This window comes from Aulonocara sp. 'chitande type north' Nkhata Bay, linkage group LG7 (assembly GCF_057382095.1).
Source record: "Aulonocara sp. 'chitande type north' Nkhata Bay isolate Kocher_YH1m ecotype deep benthic linkage group LG7, A_spYH_male_GT1.1, whole genome shotgun sequence".
Lineage (NCBI taxonomy): Eukaryota > Metazoa > Chordata > Actinopteri > Cichliformes > Cichlidae > Aulonocara > Aulonocara sp. 'chitande type north' Nkhata Bay.
The window spans coordinates 31,664,471-31,685,694 of NC_141350.1; the positions used below are offsets into that span (position 1 = coordinate 31,664,471).

Here is a 21,224-nt window from a genome sequence, read left to right on the forward strand (position 1 = left end):
GACAGGAAGTTTAAGTACTTTAATGCTGAGTTCAGGGTCAAAGTTTATTCTTTTCTTTTAAGTGTTTCTGTTCTCCTCCATGTTCTGTCCTCCCCATCATTCCTCAGTCTCGACGGACTGATCTATTTCTCGTCCTCTCAGAATTTCCGTCCTGCTGCTTTCCTTCATTTTCTTTTGTTGTTTCATTCTTTGTGATCAGAATTTCATCTCTGACTGAAGATCTCCTTTGATGCTCCTCACTTTTGATAAATGAGGCTCAGTTTTATTAAATTCAAACAGGATGTTCTCAGATCCCATCCAATGAAAACAGACACAGTGTCTCATGGAATACCAAAAAAATCTGCTCATCAGATTTCAGTTTCTAGAAAATGCCAAGAAAAGGGTTGAACAATATAAAATTTAAAACAGCTGCCTTAAGAACATTTATTAATGTGAACTTAAGAAGAGCACGTTAATCTAATATTTTTTTAGAGTGCAAAGTACTGAAGGAGGACGAGTGACATGACCTGAACTTTAATGATCCTTTAAGTTTTTGCACTTTTCCATTGAATTAGAGAAATCAAGTATTAACAATTAAGCATGGAGACTTACTCATAGATTTGTAATAGTAAACTTCTAAAGCAAAAAATACGTTCAGTGTACTCATCATCCTGTAAATTTCAGTTGATTAAATTTATATTTGTTGGCTAATTAACCATGATTATACATGACAAATCAATTCACACATCTTTATTTGAACAGAAGAGGTCATTTGCATCAGTCAGTTACAAGGTAGGAGAAAATCTTATTGGTAAATTTGGAGTTAGTGTTAACTTCTCTTCCATTTTCAGTCCTTTCAAACCCATCCAGTCATGCTGATCTGACAGGCCAGTTTTGTCCCCCTGGGCCACATATTTAATGAGTGGAGTTAAATGCCTCACGCATAACAGACCTTAAAGTTTACACAGCTGCATCTTAGAAACCTCCACTTGTTGGCCTTGTTCATGAATATAACAGCTATGCAGCAAAACATGTCCCAAATCATAATTTTGCCTATTAGGTTTAAAATGGATGACTGATTCTCCAGCCAGCGTAAACTGCAGTCAGCCGGCACAACAGCTGATTAAATATGAAGCTCTGTCTGGACAGACATCTTTTCAGCCACGGTCGTCTCATGAGTGTCTGGTGGAAGAGAAAACACTCCTATTCTAATCAGTCCAGATGTCCACACAGGCTGTGGAGTAGGCTGAATTTTACCCTGTAAATGAATCCTTGAATCTCATTTTTATTGTGCTTTATGTGCACAGCATCATTGTGTTTTACGTCTAGAATTAGATTGACAGCAGTATTTATTTTGTGAAATTATATTCATATGTCCTGGCAATGAAAAAAGCCAAAGGCTTGCTTGTCAGCTTAAATCTTCATACTGTTCCCACGAGTCCTACTTGTACATTATTCTATTGTAGTTGTGGCTAAATAAGCAAAATGAATAAAAATGCAAAAGTCACCTGATGAGGGCTCAGGTTTTTTTAATGCTCAGCATTAACCTTTGACCAAACAGTGCAATAGAAAATACTGTTTTCCATCTTATATGTTGCTTTAATGTTTGGGTTAGACAGGTAGCAGGGTTGGTTAGGCCTCCAGGAATGAGTCCTAGCAAGTAACAAAAACAAAAATCTGTGTGTGTGTGCCATTTCTTCCAGCTGCAGGCAGCATAGTGATCCATACAGGAGAAGACAGCAGCAGAACTTATGTAAGATGCACACTCCAAATTCACATCAGTGTTACCGTCGTCTCCGATATGCGTGATGTCACAGCCGCTCAAGTCCCCGCCGCTGTGAAACCCTGTATCCAGCGGCGGCTCGTCTGACGATGCGAGAGTCAAACTGGAGCTTCTTTAATGTCTCAGAACAGAAAGAGAAGAAAGCTGACGTTTGTTTCCGAGTTCAGGTTTCCCAGCTGTTTGTGTGTCGAGGTAAAATGGAGGAAGCATAAACCGATTCAAACCAGCATGAAACAAAAACACAAACCGCAAGAAAATCAGACCCCAAACTGCGTTTTCTCTCTTTTCCAGATGAAAATATTTCAGAGTATTTGTATGCTGACAGAAATGTAGGACTCCTGGGATTTTCGAAACTTGCTTAAAACTCAAGAAAATAAACATTGCTTGTCTATCAAACTTTTTCTACATGAAGCAGGTGATCTTTCTCCAAAATGTTATTTTAAACTTGTTAAAATGCACCTACAAGACATCACATTTTGAGAAATTAAGGACAGTAAATGGTTGAATGTATATATGTATGTTGGAAGCTCAGCAGTTTGGATGCCAGAAAACTGACTTAAAAAACTAGGCCCTGAACTAGGCCTTGTTAGCCATCAAACGATACATTTAAAACTGATTATAGAGACACTGCTATGCTAATTTCATTAGTTTTATACATTTTGTGTGATCACAAACTAAAAGAATTAAGAGTAAATAACAAAAACAACATATACAAATCTTAATATAAGTAGTGAATTTACTCAGACAGGCCCAGATATATTTGGATGCAGATAATACCCATCTGAGAGAATGACATCCTGAGCCACTAATTTATTACTCAGCAGTCCACTTGCTCTTATTTTGACATTTCAGTTGCTGCTAATAACAAGCCCAGGCACTTCCTTTCTTCTCTTCCCCTACAAGCTAGCTCACCTGCTGTGTCCCTATTGTCATGGTGCTTGCTATTCAGCTGCATCTCCGTGGGTTTCCTCAGAGGTATTCCAGCTCTACCATTTTGGACTGCAGCTTGTGTTGGTAGTTCTTTTTATCCTCTGATAACCTTGATTGTCTCTCTAACCAAAACCTGCACGTATTACAGGTGTACACATGTGTGCACACACGTGGAAAACGGACTCTATCATGATGTAACAGCCGTTTTCTGTTTGTACTGTGTTACCAATTGAAGCGATTTTCTAAAGAGTTCAAACGCTGATCATCCTTCTGCTTGCATATTCTTCCCGTTCTTGCATGGTTTACTTCCTGCACCAATGTTAGCTTAAAATTCATGTCACCCTTGACCAGTGTACTAGCTCACACCTGTACTGGTAACCAAGCACAGCTGCTCCACTGGTCCCAACATCGACGGGATAAATAAAGACAAATTTTCCTACTTAATTTATGAAACAGAAAAAAAGAGCTAATTTGAATGCTGGATATTAGTCCGCTCTTAGTGAGGGTTTTGTAAACGGCTTTGTGGTGTAAATATAGCTTAAATATATCAGAGTTTACATCATAAAGACACTATAAATCCAGGTGGATGTACACCTCTGCTCAGGCAGCATGTGGTTGTTGAGACCTGCCTTGCTTGTTTATTTTGTCACAGTGCATGGATGACCAAACCTCTTCCCCTCTGAGATTTATGTAGGTGTCTAATCTTATCATAATCACAATATTTCCTACCTTTTGCCTCGAATACTGACTTCCCTTGGAGACTTGTTGACATGGAACCAGCAGAGATGTTGCACACAAGTACTAAAGTGGATGAATAAAGTGGAATATGTCAGGAATACAATATTCACAGCTGTGTCTTTGAAGAGGAGAAAAAAACGAGCCCACGCGAAGACCTGAATGAACTGTATGTCAAAAAGCTCAGATTCTCATTTAATCAATTAATCTGCTTTACATTCTCAGAGAGAATAGAGAGGAAAACAACACTGCTCTTCATTGAATTCCTGACATTCCTGCACCTTCTTCTTAATCTACTCAGAGCTCCCTGCAGCCATGTTGAAATTAAAACACAACTGCACTAGAGCTTCAGATAATAAAATGCCCTGCAAGAGCCGAGCGAGGCCGGCAGTCAGAACATTCCTGTGTTTCTGTTGCTACAGGCTGTTTGTTGTTGAAGGGAATCTGATCAGACGGGAAACTGTGTGGGTCCTGAACACAGCAGGCCCTACGTTGGTTGGCCGCGCTGTCCCTGTCTCTCTGTCTCTTGTCTGACTTTCATCTGTCCTCCCGCTGGTCCCAGTCTAACTCTCTCTGGAGTTTTTCACATTTTCACCCGCTGAGTTTCGCTGCTTCTTCTGCTCCATCTTTGTCTTTATTATTTTCTCCCTGTTGACCTGAGAAACCTTTGCTGTCAGCTCCCTTCTTCTTCACCTCTGCTGCTTGTGTCTTTTGTTTCTCACGCAGAGGCTGTGGGTATTAACGGTAATGTTTTCATGTCGCATTTAGACTACACAGGCTTTTCATCTGGTTACTTTGACAATGTAGGTGATTAAAAACCACAAACTGACCAAACAAGACCTGCTTGATTCAGTTTGATTGAACTTTATAGAACACTAATTAACGACAACCAGGAGCTCAGGATGCTTTATATTGAAAGCAAAGTACAATACTAGAGAGAGAGACACAGGCAATAGTGGGAAGGACGAACTCCTGTTGAACAGGAAGAACGACGTTAATGACATGCAGTGGTGGTGCTGGAGCGACAGTCACTCATTGGAAGTTAACTACTTAATCTCTACTTCCAGCCACAGTGGTTCTTTGCTATCTTTACACTGTTTCCAATCATAGTCTTGAAACCACACTGCACATTCTTAATAATCAAAGTACAAATGCAACATAATAGAAGTGGCCATCCCTATACTTCTAGATTATCTGAACTTAAGCATGTACCATAGGATGAAACTTTGCACTGCAGCATAATCCATAAAGGTGACCTGGGTTGCTGCAACTGCTTTTTAATTTCTTTATGCTGACTCGGTGCCAAATGACCTAGAGCGGCTTGCTATTTATATTCTCTCCCACAAAGACAGCATTAAAAGTATTGGACTGCACTGTTTGCAAATGATAGTTTTTAGGCATATTTAATAACTCATTTAAGCATTTATATATTTTTTTCCTGTGTGACTATGACATCCTCATCGATTTATTTGTGGTCTCTGTATTCTAGCCAGTTAGTGGTGCTTTGTGTCTTGTGCTTTCTGGCTTGCTTGTTAGTTATTTCTGTGGAGATCCTCTCCGGTCCAGCAGTTGAATGTCTGAAGACCACCATGTTTGATTGCAGCTGGTGGAGTAGTTCTTCTACTGATCTGGAGAGCTGCTAGGAGTTGGATAGGCACTCTAACCAGAGTACTGGTTCATCGTCAGTAGTCCAAGGTCACTGAAGCAGCAAAAACTAAAATCCAAGATGATGGAAGTTAGATACATTATACGAAAGAACAAAGTGATTTATTGCAGTGTACACAGTTCAGGGGAGCTTTTCCCCTTGTAGTATCTGCTTACACAGTTCTGATTTGAAGTGTACAAAACCTGAAGCTGCTGATTATTTTCTCTATCTTTTGTTTTCTTCTGGGTGAGCCTAAGAGATAATTCCATGCAGAGAAAACTGAATACTCTCACACACAGTTTTCAACAAAACCCATTGTGTGTATATATTTACACTAAATGACTTGTTGTCAATACTTTTCTTACTCACAAAACTCATTTCCCAACAGGTCCACTCAAAGTGGTCGTCCCCACTGAGTCCGTCTCATCGTACCTCGGCGATACTGCCCTGCTCCGCTGCGAGGTTTCAGGTGACCCAACACCTGTCATCCGCTGGCAGAAGAACCGAGAGGACTTGCCACTGACCTTTGAACCTGACTCCCGTCTCGCTGTGCTGCCATCAGGTTCGCTGCAGGTCAGCCGAGTCCAGCCCCCGGACTCGGCTACATACCGCTGTCTGGCTGATAACCCCAGCAGCACCAGGACGGGGACGGACGCAGAGCTCCGTGTGCTCCCAGGTAACTGATGGAACAATGATGCCCTCCAAACACATGATTTTAGATCTATTGATCGACTGGCTCACTGATAACTGTTCATTGGCTTAAAGAACTTTTGAGACTAAGTTGATTTCATTTATCTTGTTGCGTTGCAATATTTTGGCATAATGTGTTGATTGTAAACATGTATAATACATGATGCATATTTCAAATGTTTGTATTATCACAGTTAAGTGGACTGGTTTAGATTTCCAGTCCTTTTATGGTTAGGTGCTGCACCAGCAGTTTTTACTTAGCGGTGAGTTATACTTTTCCTACAGTCATCACTCTGTCAGGTAGTAATTCTTGTTCATTTCCTCCCAGTCCTGGATGTCTCATTTTAAAATGAAATGTGATGTAATGAATATATGTGAATTTAATAACACGTCTCCGGGCTGAGAGGGAGCAGCTTCTCCGCGGTCTGCAGGGAGTCTGTCAGCCGCTGATGGTCCGTACACTCCACATCATCCAATTATACGAGTCCATACGCCGTCCACTTCATCACTCAGATTACAGCTCGTGTTAGCTCACGCTCTCCGCGGTTAAACACCACTTTGAGTCGAACTGGTGAAGTGTTCCCGCGTTCGTTCCCAGCGGGGGCTCCGTGCAGCCGAAGCGTCGACCTTCAGAGGGATAATCACATGTACTTTGCATTTCAAAGTACATGTATTGACTCTCAGCTAAACTGCTCTTTCATAAACGCACACAGTGACACAGAAAGCCACATTCACAACTCAACTTTTAAGAATTACACAAATATGAATAAAAACTTACAATAGCTTTGTCAGAACAGACAAAACTTATAAGTACAAAACAAATAAAATATAACTGAAATGAAGTTATAAAGAAGGAAAAATGCCAAATGTGATCATTTGATTACGAATTATATAGTAGTCTGTAATGAAGATTTTATTACCAATCAACTGAGCCCATCCTCATTACCAGGACATCAAATGCTGGTGTTTTGCTGAAGTTGGCTCCACAAGGTCCTTTATCATCATCCCAGGATACATGTGTTACAGCAGGAGTGAGAATTTTCACCGCTCTTGCTTTAGGAATATCATGTTTTCTGATCCATGAGATCCCGCAAGATGTGGATTTCAGAAGTGTCCCAGAAGTGGTTCCTTGCAACACAGATAGTGCTGTATCCATCTCTTAATGCAAACCCATCAAGCTGCATGGAGCAGATAAAGAAACCATGAAGTCAGATACAAGAATGGCATAGAACAGCTATTTAAATTTCAAAATAAAAGACCCCATGCGGACTAAATACTCTGCATCTGACTGAAAGATGTGCAGAGAATGGAAAAACAGCTTCAGAGATGCAGTGTCACAGGTATACTCTTGGGGTAGCATTTTGCATTTTAAGCACAATCTTTCCTTAAAAGGACTCAATTTTGGTGACTGAACAAGAACTGGAAACGTTGCCACTCATGGTGCCTACATTCTTAAACAGCTTTTGAACCCACTATTAAAATCATTTAAAACTTAATACAACCATCAAAATAATGTTGTAAAAAATTATTAACCAGGTAGTAAAACTAAAAATGACCGTTAATTTGACATTTTTTAATAATTTTTACTACCAAGGTGAATGAGTATACATTTATCTGGATTAAGTAAAAGAAAACAATGTTCAAGTTTCAACAATAAATGTTGTAACATTATTATTATTACTAGTAGTAACGATACCAACAACAACAACAATAACAATAATAATAGCAAAATTCCAAAATATAAATCAGTGCAGGTTTTGTATGGCATACATATTTCCCGATTGCATTTAATTGCATTTAACCGACTGTTGTTGTAAGCCTGGCGGAGCATTTTTATTTTTGAAGGCTGTGTATCTGCTCTGCAGCATCCTGCAGAGATGTGGCTGTAATGTGCGATTCTCACAGACACTTGACACAGACTCAGCTGCCTGAGTCGAATCTGTTGCCAGATAAATGGACACTCAGTCGGTTCACACATTCAGTTTGAGTGGTGAAAGGGCAGAAAACAGAAAACTGTTGCAACATGTAAGCTGAACGAAATCTGGCTTTTTTAGCCTTTAGTGAAGCAGTTTTCCTTCCATTTCCACATGTTGTGAAATATTTGATAAGACTTGTACTTTTATGAAGCGAAAATCTCGACCTGATTTTGGTGTCAACAGAAACAAAATGAAAAAATTTAGACTTGTTACCTTTGATGTATAAAGTTTGTTGGTTTTAGTCTATTAAAGTTTTGGTTAAGGGTGACATACAGTGTTTCCCCACTGTGTTGCAAAACCACTGGCTTTGACAAGGTTTTCCCTTTAATCCTTTCATGTTTTTTTTATCCTCTTTTCTCTTTGATGTATATGACGTTTTAATGGGTCACATGATTAAACTTTAATCATTCTAATCCATGAAGATTTGATTAACTTTGCCTTTGTAAAGTTTTTATCAAATGGAGCCATCAGAGAAAATCTGACGTGAAAGGTCAGGGATGATCACGTCTGATTTCTCTGAATGATGCCTCGCTGTGTGTGTGGCCTTACACTGCATTTCTGCTCAGGGCTCAGCTCTACAAGTATGGATGGAGCGTTAAGATAAAATGATGTAATATAACTGGTTTGGTTACCTCATCAAAGTAATGTAACTTATTTCAGAAATGTTACTGTATGTTTGCATGGAATATGGAGGCAAATTACATTGCAAACACCCATAAAAACATGGTGTGTTAGAAGGTATGGATTGAAGTTGTCAGTGGACCTCTTTTGGCTTAGAGCTTGGTAAGATTCACGTTGGCCTTTTTACATGTTTTTTTTAAACTAAATCGAATCAGCATGGATGACCACTCCAAATCAACCAAATCAATTGAGAAGGTAAGAGAAGAGGTCACAACTCTCATAAACAGGTTGTGATCTCTTTGGAACACATTTTTAATTTTTACCTTTCCTTTCTGTTTTGCGCCCTCTGTCTCTAGACACATGGATATATGTTTGATTTTGTAGTCAGTTCCAGTTTTATTTTGTTGGTCACTTTCCTTTGGCACGTTTTTAACCTTTAAACTATACACAACATGCCAACCTGTCATCTTGGTATCCCCCACTGATGAACAGTAAATTTACAGTCAGCAGCTAATTAGCCTAGCTTAGCATGTATTGTCGATCAAAGAATGAAAGTAAGAAACTGTTGTGCTACAGGGGTGCAATGTGCCACAGAGTTTCAAAGACAGGATTATTTAATTGTCCCTCTCTCTGCCAACCTGTTCTAAAGAAAAACTGCAGGTATCTCAGTTATACAGTGAGATTCCCTTTGAAGTCAATGCCATGACCTAACGGTAATTCTGAGACCAGTTCAACGTCCTCACAGATAAAGTAAAAAAGTAAAACAACAAACTTTTGTTATCATATTTAAACAAAACAAGAAACTTTCAGAATTCAGGTATTTGCCACCTTGGGATGAGAACACATTCTATGAACCCCTTCCAACATGATTCTAATATAAAAGTAGGTGGACAAAGCCCACAATAGACTCTTAGGAAAATATATTTTTCAAAATAAAACACCTTCTGCTGGAGAGGTACCCTCTAAGATACTGCGATCATATCCTTGATGGCAAGGATTTGTGCCCGTGTACCAGCTTTGAAAGCCTTGCTACAATGTTGCACCTTAACGCAGCACAGAGCACTTAAAAGTTTCATTTGCTGTCTAGTCTCACTGACCACCTACAGTCAATTTAGAATCTTTAACCTAATTAAAATCTTTTAACCTGTCATTTAGGTAATTTAATCAATTAACCTAAATGACAGGTGCCACATGGGAGGAACCTGGAGAAAGCCAACCAGTAAGATTCAAATCCCAAATCTGTGACATGGAAGCACTATTCTCTGCAGCTCTGCGCTGATATAAGAAACAGCATAAATATGCCTTTTGTACTTCTGAGGAACATATGCAAGCTATGAAAGATTAAATAGTTACACATAATTACTAGGGGTGCAACGATACACAAAATTCACGGTTCGGTTCGATACTTTGGTGTCACGGTTCGATATTTTTTCGATACAAAAAAAATGTTCATGCCTTTTTAATTTGTCATTTATTAAAATTATAAATATATATTTTAACTCAAAAGTACAGTTTTTAAATTTAACCCTAACCCTTGTGCGTGTTTTTTATTTTGACAGCGAATGCGCACCTGCGGACCACTTATGTGCAGCCCTGGTTATTTAGCTCGTCATATTGCAGCCACAGAAATTCTTTTGTCCATGAAACCATAAAGCTGCACTTTCTTTTTGCCTTATAGTCTGATTTGTCATAACTTCTCCGTTTTGTGGTAAGCTTTTCTTTGGCTGTCACTTCTTCACCCTGACCTGTCTTATTTGGCTCAGCATAACTAAAATATATATCTGTCTGTGAAGGTTCTCAGTCATCCAGGTCATCGTAGTCAAATATAAATCCTGCTGCTTTTACACACGTACTCACATAAGCTCAGCGATTCTCTGCGCGATCAACCTCTCACATGTTTAAGCTTGCTGCGGGAGATTTCACTTGTCATGTTTGCATAGTAAGCTAACGATTGATAAGACGATGTCAGAGGAATTGGTCCTAGTTAAATTTACCCTTTTTAATTTTTCATATTTATTTCCTATCTTATTCATAGCCTTTTCCTTTTTTGTTTTCTTTAGGTCACGAGCAGTTGTCCAAGCATTTCACTACATATCGTACTGTGTATGACTGTGTACGTGACAAATAAAATTTGAATTTGAATTTGAATTTGAAATTATCATCACTCACAGATCAGTGCTGTCGCTCTCTATACACAGTTCGCACGATTGCAAAGTGAAAGCAAAAAAACAAGCGCAAATTCAAACGCGACTTCAATATGTCACATATTGACAGTGGCTCACCGATGCCAATGACATAATTACCCAGCTACATTTCTGAAAGAATGCAAAAGCATTGACATATATTTTTCCTTCCTACAATAGCCCGACGGGCAGGGAAGAGATAGATTTTGGTAGCCCGACTGAAAAAATCGCTAGCCCCAGGACGTCAGGCTAGCGATATTGCAAGCCCTGTATCTGATTGAGGAATCATGCATCTTTGGAAAAGAGAGTTTATTACAGAGAAATGTCTCTTTCCAAAATAAAAGCTATACTATCCGCTTCTTCTGGGCTATATTCTCAGCAGCATAAGGAGAATCATGTGCTAACAGCTGTCTAAATGACTCGGCTAAAGTTAGTAGCATGCTTGTTGTTTTTGTCTTTGCACTAGGATGATGTCGGCGTAAATGTGCAGTCATATTCGTTGTGTTCCCGCTAGTGCTTTCAGGTTAATCTCGTTGAAATGACCTTAACGCCACAACACGGCAAATCTCCGTTAACGAGCTACCGCCGATCGCCCCGTGCATGGGGCTAGACGGCCAACACGTTAACGAGCTAACTGCGCTAACACACTAGCTCCCACCCATGTAATTGAGCATTGCATGGCACATCCAACATACTGTTTTACTTTAGTCCATGACTCGCTTACCTTCAGGGTCATACGTCACATGAAAACCAAAATAATTCCAAACGCCAGATCTGAATGAGGGTGGGGGAGGTGCCCTGCGCTCTTCCTCCTGACTATGCTGTCTGTGTTGAGCGCTCAGTCGATCTGCGCTCGACAGTGCAGCCTAGGCGGAGTAGTCGAACGCAGATTCACTGAGCGCTCAACACAGACAGCATCGTCAGAAGGAAAGTTGATAAAATAAATTACAAATGTTGTATTGTTCGATACATATGCGTACCGAACCGAAAGCACTGTATCGAACGGTTCAATATCGATACGAATATCGTTGCACCCCTAATAATTACCTTGTGGCTCAATATGCAGTTAGCCTTATGGGGTGCATCCATTCAGACTGTACCTCTGTGGTGTTATGGAAATTTAAAACAAATGATCTACACATAAACATGTTGTCTTTGTGAGGTTTTAATTTGCCTTTGCAAAGGGGTCAAAACAATAATACAGAATGCAACAGCAATTTGCATCACTTTTAAGAAACAACAACAACAACAACAAGTGTAGACGAGCAACATTTTCTAATTACCACTGTCCACAGAATACATTCAGAAAATTCCATATAACATAACTTACAGTAAAGTCCAGTACATCTAGTATTAAAACATTACATAAAGACATAAAGACAAAACATGATAGTATGGATCCTTCCATTGAGCCAGGCCAGCTTTTCAATTTCCCGTGACACGGGACAAAAAATACGTTTCTGAGAGTCGTTTTCAAACTCTGTCTCTCAGACTCCACTGCAGCAAGGAAACACTTGGAAATTCAAGTATGGAAATTTCTTACAGGAAGCCTACCTTAATTTGCTAAACTCAAACTGCTGGTGCTTCATTTTACCTTCAGATGAACCCGAGTTACAAAAGGACAGAAGAACAGAAGGCAGGATCGCAGCGAGCCAAAGATGTCCTCTTACATCCTGCTGTGAGATACACTAAAGCTTAAAAATTAAGCCTTGGAAGTCCTGATGAACAAAAAAAAATCAGCAGGTTAAATCCTATCAGAATCCAGACAGGACCGGGATTAATCCACTTACCTTGGAAATGGGATTTGTTCGGAAACAGTGAACAAAGAAGTGCCTTGATTTTGATCTCTTACCACATTTACTGACCCTAAAAACTTAGCTGTTTAGGGTCAGGGTGTGTTTATATTTATCACTTTAAAGATGAGATTTTCTAGTTTCTGAAACTATGCATATTTTGTTCTTGGCTAAAACACCCTAATCCTAACCATACACTTAAGTGGTTGGTTGGTGATGTGGTGAAGGCTGCAACCTTCGTTATAACTCAGTGCAGAATCACAAGTGGGTAGGAGGAGTACCGAAAGCTACCGACTACACCAAACTGGGAAAATCCACACAGTCCCAGATTTTTCTGGTTTGTGAATTAAAAGTCCACCTTAAATACAAATAAATACATAAAAATAAAAGGATTATATATATTAGATTTACTTTTCTAGCATTTAAAAGAGCAACTCTTAAGTCTGTGATTTATTACCTTTATTAGTTTGGTGCAGCATGAAAACTAAAGAAGAAACAAGGTTGTGAGATGAGAACATGGTAATAACATGATGTGAGAACACGCCTCTTGGCCTGTTGGGTACAAATAATAACTCTGAGTGTGTTTGTGCAGTGAACTGAGCTGAAGGTCTGGGAAAAGGATGACTTATCTAATAATTAGCTTCGAAAACGCATTAAAGGGACAGTTTATCTTTGTTTCAACATTTCAGAGGAGAACAGCGCTGAATATATTTGTCGTCGTTCCTCAAAGGTGTTGTGTGTCTTTGTCTGCATGCAGTGAATAGCTCGTGACTGCGCGTGTGTCCTCCTTGTTGTGATGCGAGGTGTGCCAGTGTTTCATCTGATTTGCTGACAGCCTCCTTGGGCGACGTGCCTGTGAAAATATTAAAGGATCAACGCTTCTGCTCAGTGATTATCTCCGTGATCCCTCGCTCTTTACTCGCCTCTGCGACCAGCACACACAAAAAGAAAATCTGCTGCGTGGACGTTTCTCCCGCTGCTTCTTCTTTTCTTTGCTCGTGTTCACCGCGCGCGGTTTTCTGCTGATGATGCTTGTTTTACGTTTCCGATTCTTGTGGTTTCTTTCTTTTTTTTTTTCAAAATCATGAAGTTGCACAGCTTTACATCTTATTTATTATCCATGTGTATACTTTTGAACCTCACAGATGGGATCCTAGTACAGGGAACACTTGCTGAATTAAATATGTAAATATGTAAACGGGTAGACAAACGGGCAGTTTGTTGTGTAACTTAAACTGTTATTGAGGCAGTTTTTGTATCAGCTGAATCTGGGTTCAGTACAGGTCAGTCACCTCAAGGTGCTTTATATTGTAAGGCAAATACCCTGTATTATTCTAAAGAAGCACACAGTGTATAAATTATGTAATTCTGTATGTAAAACTGTATTTTCATAAGTTTTCCGACTCATAAAGACCTCCCTCATGGCTGTTCATGCTACACTAAAGTAAATAAAAAACAAGTGAACAATTAAATTACACAAAGTTCCTGTTTTTCACTAACTACAATAGAAATGTGGGATTCATATTAATATATTCCACTAATAAACAAAGATTTTCAGTTTTAGAACAGGACAGGAGAGTCTGCACAACGAGCTGACGGCATGTTTTCTGTCTTTTTATACATTTCTTACAATTGAAGAGTCATGCTGACAGATGGACAGATTTACTACAGAAGTATTTTTTTTTAATTTTGACATTAAATGTGTAATTTAACTTCTATACATTGACATAAAGGGCAGTTCCACTGGTTTGGCGCTCTTAAGGTCAAAGTGACATCCCTGCTCTTGGTGGTACTTGGAAGGAAAAGCAGCCTTTTTAACAGGCTGGTTGGGTATTGAGGGCAATGAGAAAAGAAAGGCTGATTTTAGTGAATTTAAAAATATGGTGGTACTTGGTGCCAGGTGAGCACCATCAACCATCTCTGACGAATGTTTCCAGGGCACCTTATTTAGACTTTAAGGCAGTTCTGGAAGTAAGAGGTCTGACCTACAAGCAAAATGTACCAAAGAAAGGGTCTTAATTATTAAATTAATTTAAGCTGTAGATACGGTATAGTTTATAAAGTCAAGCTAGAATGAGCTGTAATCTGCAAACGGTCACACAAGTTTGAAAAACTTGTGAATCTTAGAATATTCATGCTCTGATCACCTTAATTCACTTTCAGGGGGAAACGGCTCAGCTGTTTCTTATTTCACGACGAGCAGCAGATGTGAAATAACTTCATGCCTATTCAAAGATAAGGAGTAAAAGATGATTACAAAATATTTCACGTTAGAGGTGCATATTGGTGTGTGTCAGTGCCACTGGCGGATGATGGTGATTATGATAATGATGTAACTTCCTGTCTACTAAAGGAAATAGTCTGGTTCTGGGTCTAGTCACTCTGAGTCAGATTTGCTTTCACCCTGAGGGGGTGCCCGAGGATGAACACAAGCCTGACCCAGTATAGATGTCGTGTGTGTACGTGTGTGTGTGTACGTGTGTACGTGTGTACGTGCGTGTTCCTTCAGGCCCTTAGGTTTTCTTAGATGAAAGCTTGTGTTGGATATCAGACCACTAAACGCCTTTGCCAGTGGATGAAAGACAACGCGACTTCTTCTGGTTTGTCCATCAAAGGAGCACATTCACACTGTTTTCTTGGAGATGCATCTGGGTTTCAAATCAGCTTGGTGGAAAACTGCATGAGCTCATCAAGGTTAGGCCTCAAATAGAGAAATGTCAATGTGGAAGCAGAATTAGGTTATAAACGAGAGATGATTTCTCAAAATGCATTCAATCTTTTTCATCTAAATTGTTGATTTTTTTCCACTGAACTAAATGGTCTTGTACAGACTTTCTGCATACAGATGCTTACCTGACAGTTATTTACAAGCTTTTTTCTTTTCTTTTTTTAAATTAAGCCTAGTCTCATAGCATAAACTAAAATATTTTAGGAGACCTTGTATGTTTTAAGGAATCCCTTGCAGGGACTTATCACCCTGGAAAGCAAGAAAAAAAAACAACATAAAAATTCAGATGATTCACGTGTCTTTTAAGAAACCATTTTATTGCACCAGCCTAACTGAGACCTTTTATATTTCCAACCAAGAACCATTTTCCCTTTTCTTGTGTTGTGTTTACAGGTAGGAATACAACCGAAAGGAGCTTTTTATTTAAGCTTGTTTTTTGTACCTCTCCATACTGATGCTAGGTGTATTCAACCTTGGAGAAATCCAATAGTTGCTTTCTAATTAGTGTCAGGTCCTCAGCTGAGATGTCATCCAAGGAACTCCTCCCAAGAGCAAAGAAAGAAACAAAAGCAGAACCTTTGACTTTAGCTTATGCTTCTTATAGCTTACCTTTACTGACACATTTTTCTCAATAAGCTGGTTACTCATTGGCATGTAAATGATTACTGATTAGCTGTTCACATCTGTCCTCAGAACCAGCTAATCTTGCAGGACCAAGGACAGCAGTCACATCAATCAGCAATCATATAAACATGAAGAACTTTCTAAATAATGCATCTATCATAGTTTAAAAAGCTCCAATGGTTTACATGCTAATACAATTAAAATGAGGGCATTTGTTTCATTGCCAGGGCAGCATGTTGGTTAGCACTGTTGCCTTGCAGCAAGAAGGTCTTGAGTTCAATTCCACCATCAGGCCGGGGTCTTTCTGTGTGGAATTCGCATGTTCTCCCCGTGTTTGTGTGGGTTCTCTCCGGGTACTCTGGCTTCATCCCACAATCCAAAGACATGCAGTTAGTGGGGATAGGTTAATTGGAAACTTTAAATTGCCCATAGGTGCACGGCGCACTGGCAACCTGTCAATGGTCTACCCTGCCTCTCACGCTAAGACAGCTGTGATAGGCTCCAGTCCCCCCACCCTGTGACTCTGAAAAGAAAAGCAGAAGAGAGGGGATAGATTATTTTATTTCCTGCCCACTTATGGAAGCCAATAATTCACACTTTTCTGGTTCAACACAACCACCCATGATCCATCCATGCACAAAATTACTGTAAGGAAATTATTTATCCCGTTTTGTGCAGAATCCTCCTTCACTACCTTTGTGAAAAAATAGAACACAATGAATGCTAAAAATGCTCTTTTGGCTGACTGGTTAACAAGCAGATGATTGCTGTTGTTTTCACACGGCATCCTTATAAAATGACACGTGGCCAAATTGTGTGTGTCTTAGAATGTATTAGACTATGTTTGACCTTTACCCTCTCCTTTTCTCCTTTTCTTTTCTCTTTCAGAACCTGGCGTCAGCAGGAACCTCCAGTTCCTTCAGAGCCCGACCCGAGTAACAGCTCTGCTGGGATCAGATGCGGTGCTTGAGTGTTCAGCCTCTGGTTACCCGACTCCGAGCATCCAGTGGAGGACAGGAGAGGAACTGATTCAGAGCTGGTCTGTCTGCTTTACTGTGTTAATCCATGTTTAAACCACCAACAGCACACATCTTATTTTACCCACACTGATCCCAGTATGGCCCAGTGATTGCTATGCCCTGGTGGTAAATGTTTGAATGATTATGCGTATTCATAGCATTATATTTTTACATTCCTTTGCAGAAAAGAGTTATTACAACATATTAGCGATTCACTAATACACTGAATTACCTTTTTTTAGTATGACCAATAGACAGCTGTAGTAAAACTAAAGTTTTGGACTCTTTATGTAAAAATAAATAACCTGAAACAACCTTTTGTAAACAATCTTTGGTGCAGTCTTCACTGACCCTACTTGCCCAACTTGGCTCCTAGAAATTTCACCAAATAAATTGGAAGAGATAACAGAAGTTTTTATTTATATTCATATTCCATAATTCTTCTTTAACACTGTTTGTCCCCTCTCATTTTCACCCACTCTTTGGCTCATCTCTGTGTGTGTAGTCAGTCCTTGTCTCTGTTTTTGTTTACCTTTGGTCTGTGTCTAGTTTGTAGTGGCATGCCTAGCTCTTACTCAGCACAATTATAGGAACCCATATGAGCAAGCACTTTGGTGACAATGGGGAGGAAAAGCTTTTAAAAGGAAGAAACCTCCAGAATAACCACACTCGGGCCATCTACCACGACTGGTTTGGGTGGGGGGAGGACGACAGGACCAAGACATGCTTTGGAAGTGAGCCAGAGATTAATGATGACTAATCATTAAATGCAGAGTGGTGTATAGACAATAGAATAGGCTTTTATTGACATTGTACAACAAAAATTTGGGTGTTCCACACAAACGGTGCAGGAATAAATATAAATATTAGGACAGCAAGAATAAATAACAGACAAGGAGAGTACATACAAGCAAGTGGAATATATACAAAACAGGAAGAAGGCACATAATGTAAAAGGCACATTAGAGGACACGTCGCAAAGTGCTTGAAAGGGTTTTGTCTGAGTAGAGTCTGTGTGCGAGTGGTCTGAGTGATGAGGGTTGCTCAGACCATGGCTCATGGCTTGGTGGGGTTTGTTTGTTTGCTGTCCTGGCCAAGAGGATGAAGCTGTTTGTGAGTCTGATCGTGTAGGACCTGGTCCAGAGGGCATTGGGTCATTCAGGTGGGGGGGGGGGTGCAGTTGGTCGCCTGTGATGGTCTTGATTTTTCTGAGACAGGAGGATCTGACAACGGCATCCAGGGATGGCAGTCAATGATTTTTTTGGCAGTATTAATGACCCTCTGCACAGCCTTCCTTTAGCGTACCTGCGTACCAAACACCCAGGCAGTACGAGAGCTTACTGTCCACTGAGGAGAGGTAGAATTTCTGGAGCAGCTTGCCATGCATTCATGTGTGGCTGGCAGTTTGCAGATGGAGATGGAAACTGAACTCGAACAGCTTATATTGCTGGAGCTTCAGAAAACCAAAATGCACAATCACAGAAACTGCAGACTAACACAGACATGAGGCGAAACAAAAATGGAACAGAGGAACAATGAGGATGTAAATACAGATGAGAGGATAGGAAACGGGTGGAGACACAGCTGCAACAAATCCAACTAATGAAAGAGGGGAAGCAAAACTGAACAAACACACATGGGATGAGGAACTGTCAAAATAAAACAGGAAGTGACATGCACACTGAGACAGACATGAGCTCTACATTAGGACAGCGAATAATCAGACATGGAAGCACATGACAGACAGAAGAGACAAAACACAGACTGGACACGAAAAAGGGAACAGGCATGAAAGCAAGCAATAACCAAAAGCTAAAACTCAGAGGCTCTTAAAAACTGAACATAACCATCTCTTTATTCCAGAGGATAAGAAAAGTCCAAACATACTCAAAAACCATGACACAGCTTCTCGGGCAGGTTAGGTACTGCTGGGCCTTCTTTATTAGGGTGATGATGTTGTGGCTCCAGGTGAGGTGTATGGAGAACATATAGTGAATGAAAAAGGTGAGTGAAGATGCCCCCAGTAGTTTAGAGCTATTACCGCATAACTAAGGGAGGATTCAGAGTCACCTGGGTCATATAGCCCTAACAATATGCTTTATCAAAAAGGAAAGTTTTAAGCCTTATCTTAAAAGTAGAGATGGTGACTTTTCCCCAAATCCAAACAGGAAGCTTGTTTCACAGAAGAGAAACATGAAAGTTAAAGGATCTGCCTCCCATAGTATTTTTAAATACTATAGGAACCACAAACAAGCCCAGTCTGTTGGGGTTTTATAGGTAGTATAAAATCTTAAAGATAGGATGGAGCCTGATTATTTAAGAACTTGGATGTGATGAAAAGGATATAAATGATTTATATCTTAGTTTTGTAATGTTTGGTTATCATCATTTGTGGTCCCCATCATGTTTCTCTTTCTCGCTGTCTCTGTGGTTGTCTGGTCCTGTTAGTTTTATCAGGTGACTCTTGTGTCCTCTCTCAGTCATGTCTCTGTGTTTATGCTTTTGCTACATAGAGTTTGCATGTTTTGAGTCTGGGTCTCTGTCTGTAAGCTTATGTTCCCTGTCTAATTTTGTCTCATGTCCCATGTGTATTTTGTTTTGCTGTTTGTAGATTCTGTTCACCTGTGTTCTCCAGGTGTTTCCAATCTGTTCTTACCTCATGTGTGTATTTAAGTCTTCCATCTTCTTTTGTTCATAGTCATGTTGTTGTCATACTTCTCCTTGCGTGTGATCTGTATTATCAGTATTGGAAACTAGTAAGTTTTTGATTTGTGTCAGAGTTTTGGTAATTTTGTATCTCCCTCATTAAAATCCAGCAATAAAACTGTTTTATGTTCAGTCCTGTGTTCTGCAATTGGGTCCACAGTTTGCCAGCCACACACTGACTCATGCCAGAAAGTGTGTGGCCAGTCTTCTCTGACCTCCAACCTTAACAAATCATTTTTAAAGAATTTTTACTCAATATGTATTTTTGCTTTTATGGACCATTATCTGTAAACTGTAGAGATGGTTGTGTTGGAAAATCCCAGTAGATTATTGGTTTTTGAAATATTCAGACCAGGCTGTTTGGCTTAATGAACCATGCCAAGTTCAAAGTCACTTAAATCCCCTTCCTTCCCATTTCCAATGCTCTGTTTGTACTTTATCACATTGTCTTGACCATGTCTACATGCCTAAATGCACTGAGCTGCAGCAATGGGTCAGATAGTTGCGTAGATCAGTTGCATGGGCGACAAGTATATATAGAAATAACTTATTATTAAGGTAACAAAGCTAGGCTGATCGTTCCTCTATGCAAGTAACAAAGAAGCAATAATGAAATGCAAAAACTCTTTCCTCCCTTTTAGGAACAAGAAGTACTCTCTACTGGCGGGCAGCAACTTGATCATCAGAAGCGTCACTGACGACGACTCTGGCAGTTACAGCTGTACAGCCTCCAACAAGAACCACAACATCACTGCATACGCTGAGCTCAGTGTACTAGGTGAGGAAATAGAATTATTATATGACCCTTTCCCACCAGGCGCATGACAGTACTTACTTGGTCAAGTATCAACTTACGTCCTAACTTGGATAGAAAAACAAGAACACACAAAGGTTTCTGTGTAAAATTAAAGAGCAAAACTGTGTCACTTACCAATGCTCCTTAGGTAAAAAAGGAAAAAAATAACAAGAGTTGTTCCACCTCTGTGGAAATTTAAAAAATAAAAATAAAAATGAATAAGCAAACAGAATAGGGCGAAAACAGTTGGCATTGCTACATTGACAGATAACCCCCAGAATCAAATGCAGTGTTGTTGTTTTTCTGAGCTGACTGTTTGCTTCAGGAGGTTTTCATAAATAAAATATATTTGTATTTATTGTCTTACTGCTCCTCAGCAGCTCGTACATTCAAACTGAAGGTGCTCAAGGATTCTGTTGATTGTTTGGTTTGAAGCAATTATTTTCAAAATTTCTTTTTTTCTGAAATCTTATTCATTTCATATCAGTGCTAGCAGTTTTTCCTGTGAAGCGATTGTGTAGAGGTAATTATGAACATCCTGGGACTGTAACTCAGCAGCTGTGGCAAACCGTTCCCCCCAAAGTTTACAGACAAAATATTTAAAAGGCTAAATGATAAACTAATATTGGTAAATATTGGTAAATATGAAAATCACCATTTGAATGTCTAGAGACTTCTGTAGTTTTTATTTTATTTATTTTTAAATTCATCGTGTATTCAGATATCCCCTGAAAAAGTTCAGGTTCAACAAGATTAAATTAGTTGTAAAAACAGATGAAACTGAGAATATGTAACAGAAGAGTTCTGAATAATGACTCTTCACTGACAGAGAAATAGCTGACCTAACTACCGGTATGCTAGAAAAGCTTTCTGGTGAAATATACAGATAAAACACTCTCTGTGTGGAGAGTAAGCAGCATTTAGCAGAAAAAGCCATTTAATAATGTTCTTATGTGATGATGTACAAATTAGCCACGTACTTTTATTGGTTAACTACGCGGAGCTGTAAATGTCTT

General features: G+C 39.5%; 1 protein-coding gene across 1 annotated transcript in view; it reads left to right on the forward strand.

Moving 5' to 3' along the window:
* dcc (DCC netrin 1 receptor) overlaps positions 1 to 21,224 on the forward strand; it is a 375,235-nt gene that overhangs the window by 131,922 nt on the left and 222,089 nt on the right. Inside the window, exons 3-5 of the mRNA XM_086300044.1 lie at positions 5,461 to 5,748; positions 16,576 to 16,726; positions 20,054 to 20,190. Of these exons, the coding sequence (XP_086156170.1) occupies positions 5,461 to 5,748; positions 16,576 to 16,726; positions 20,054 to 20,190 (576 nt within the window). The remainder of the gene's footprint in view (positions 1 to 5,460; positions 5,749 to 16,575; positions 16,727 to 20,053; positions 20,191 to 21,224) is intronic.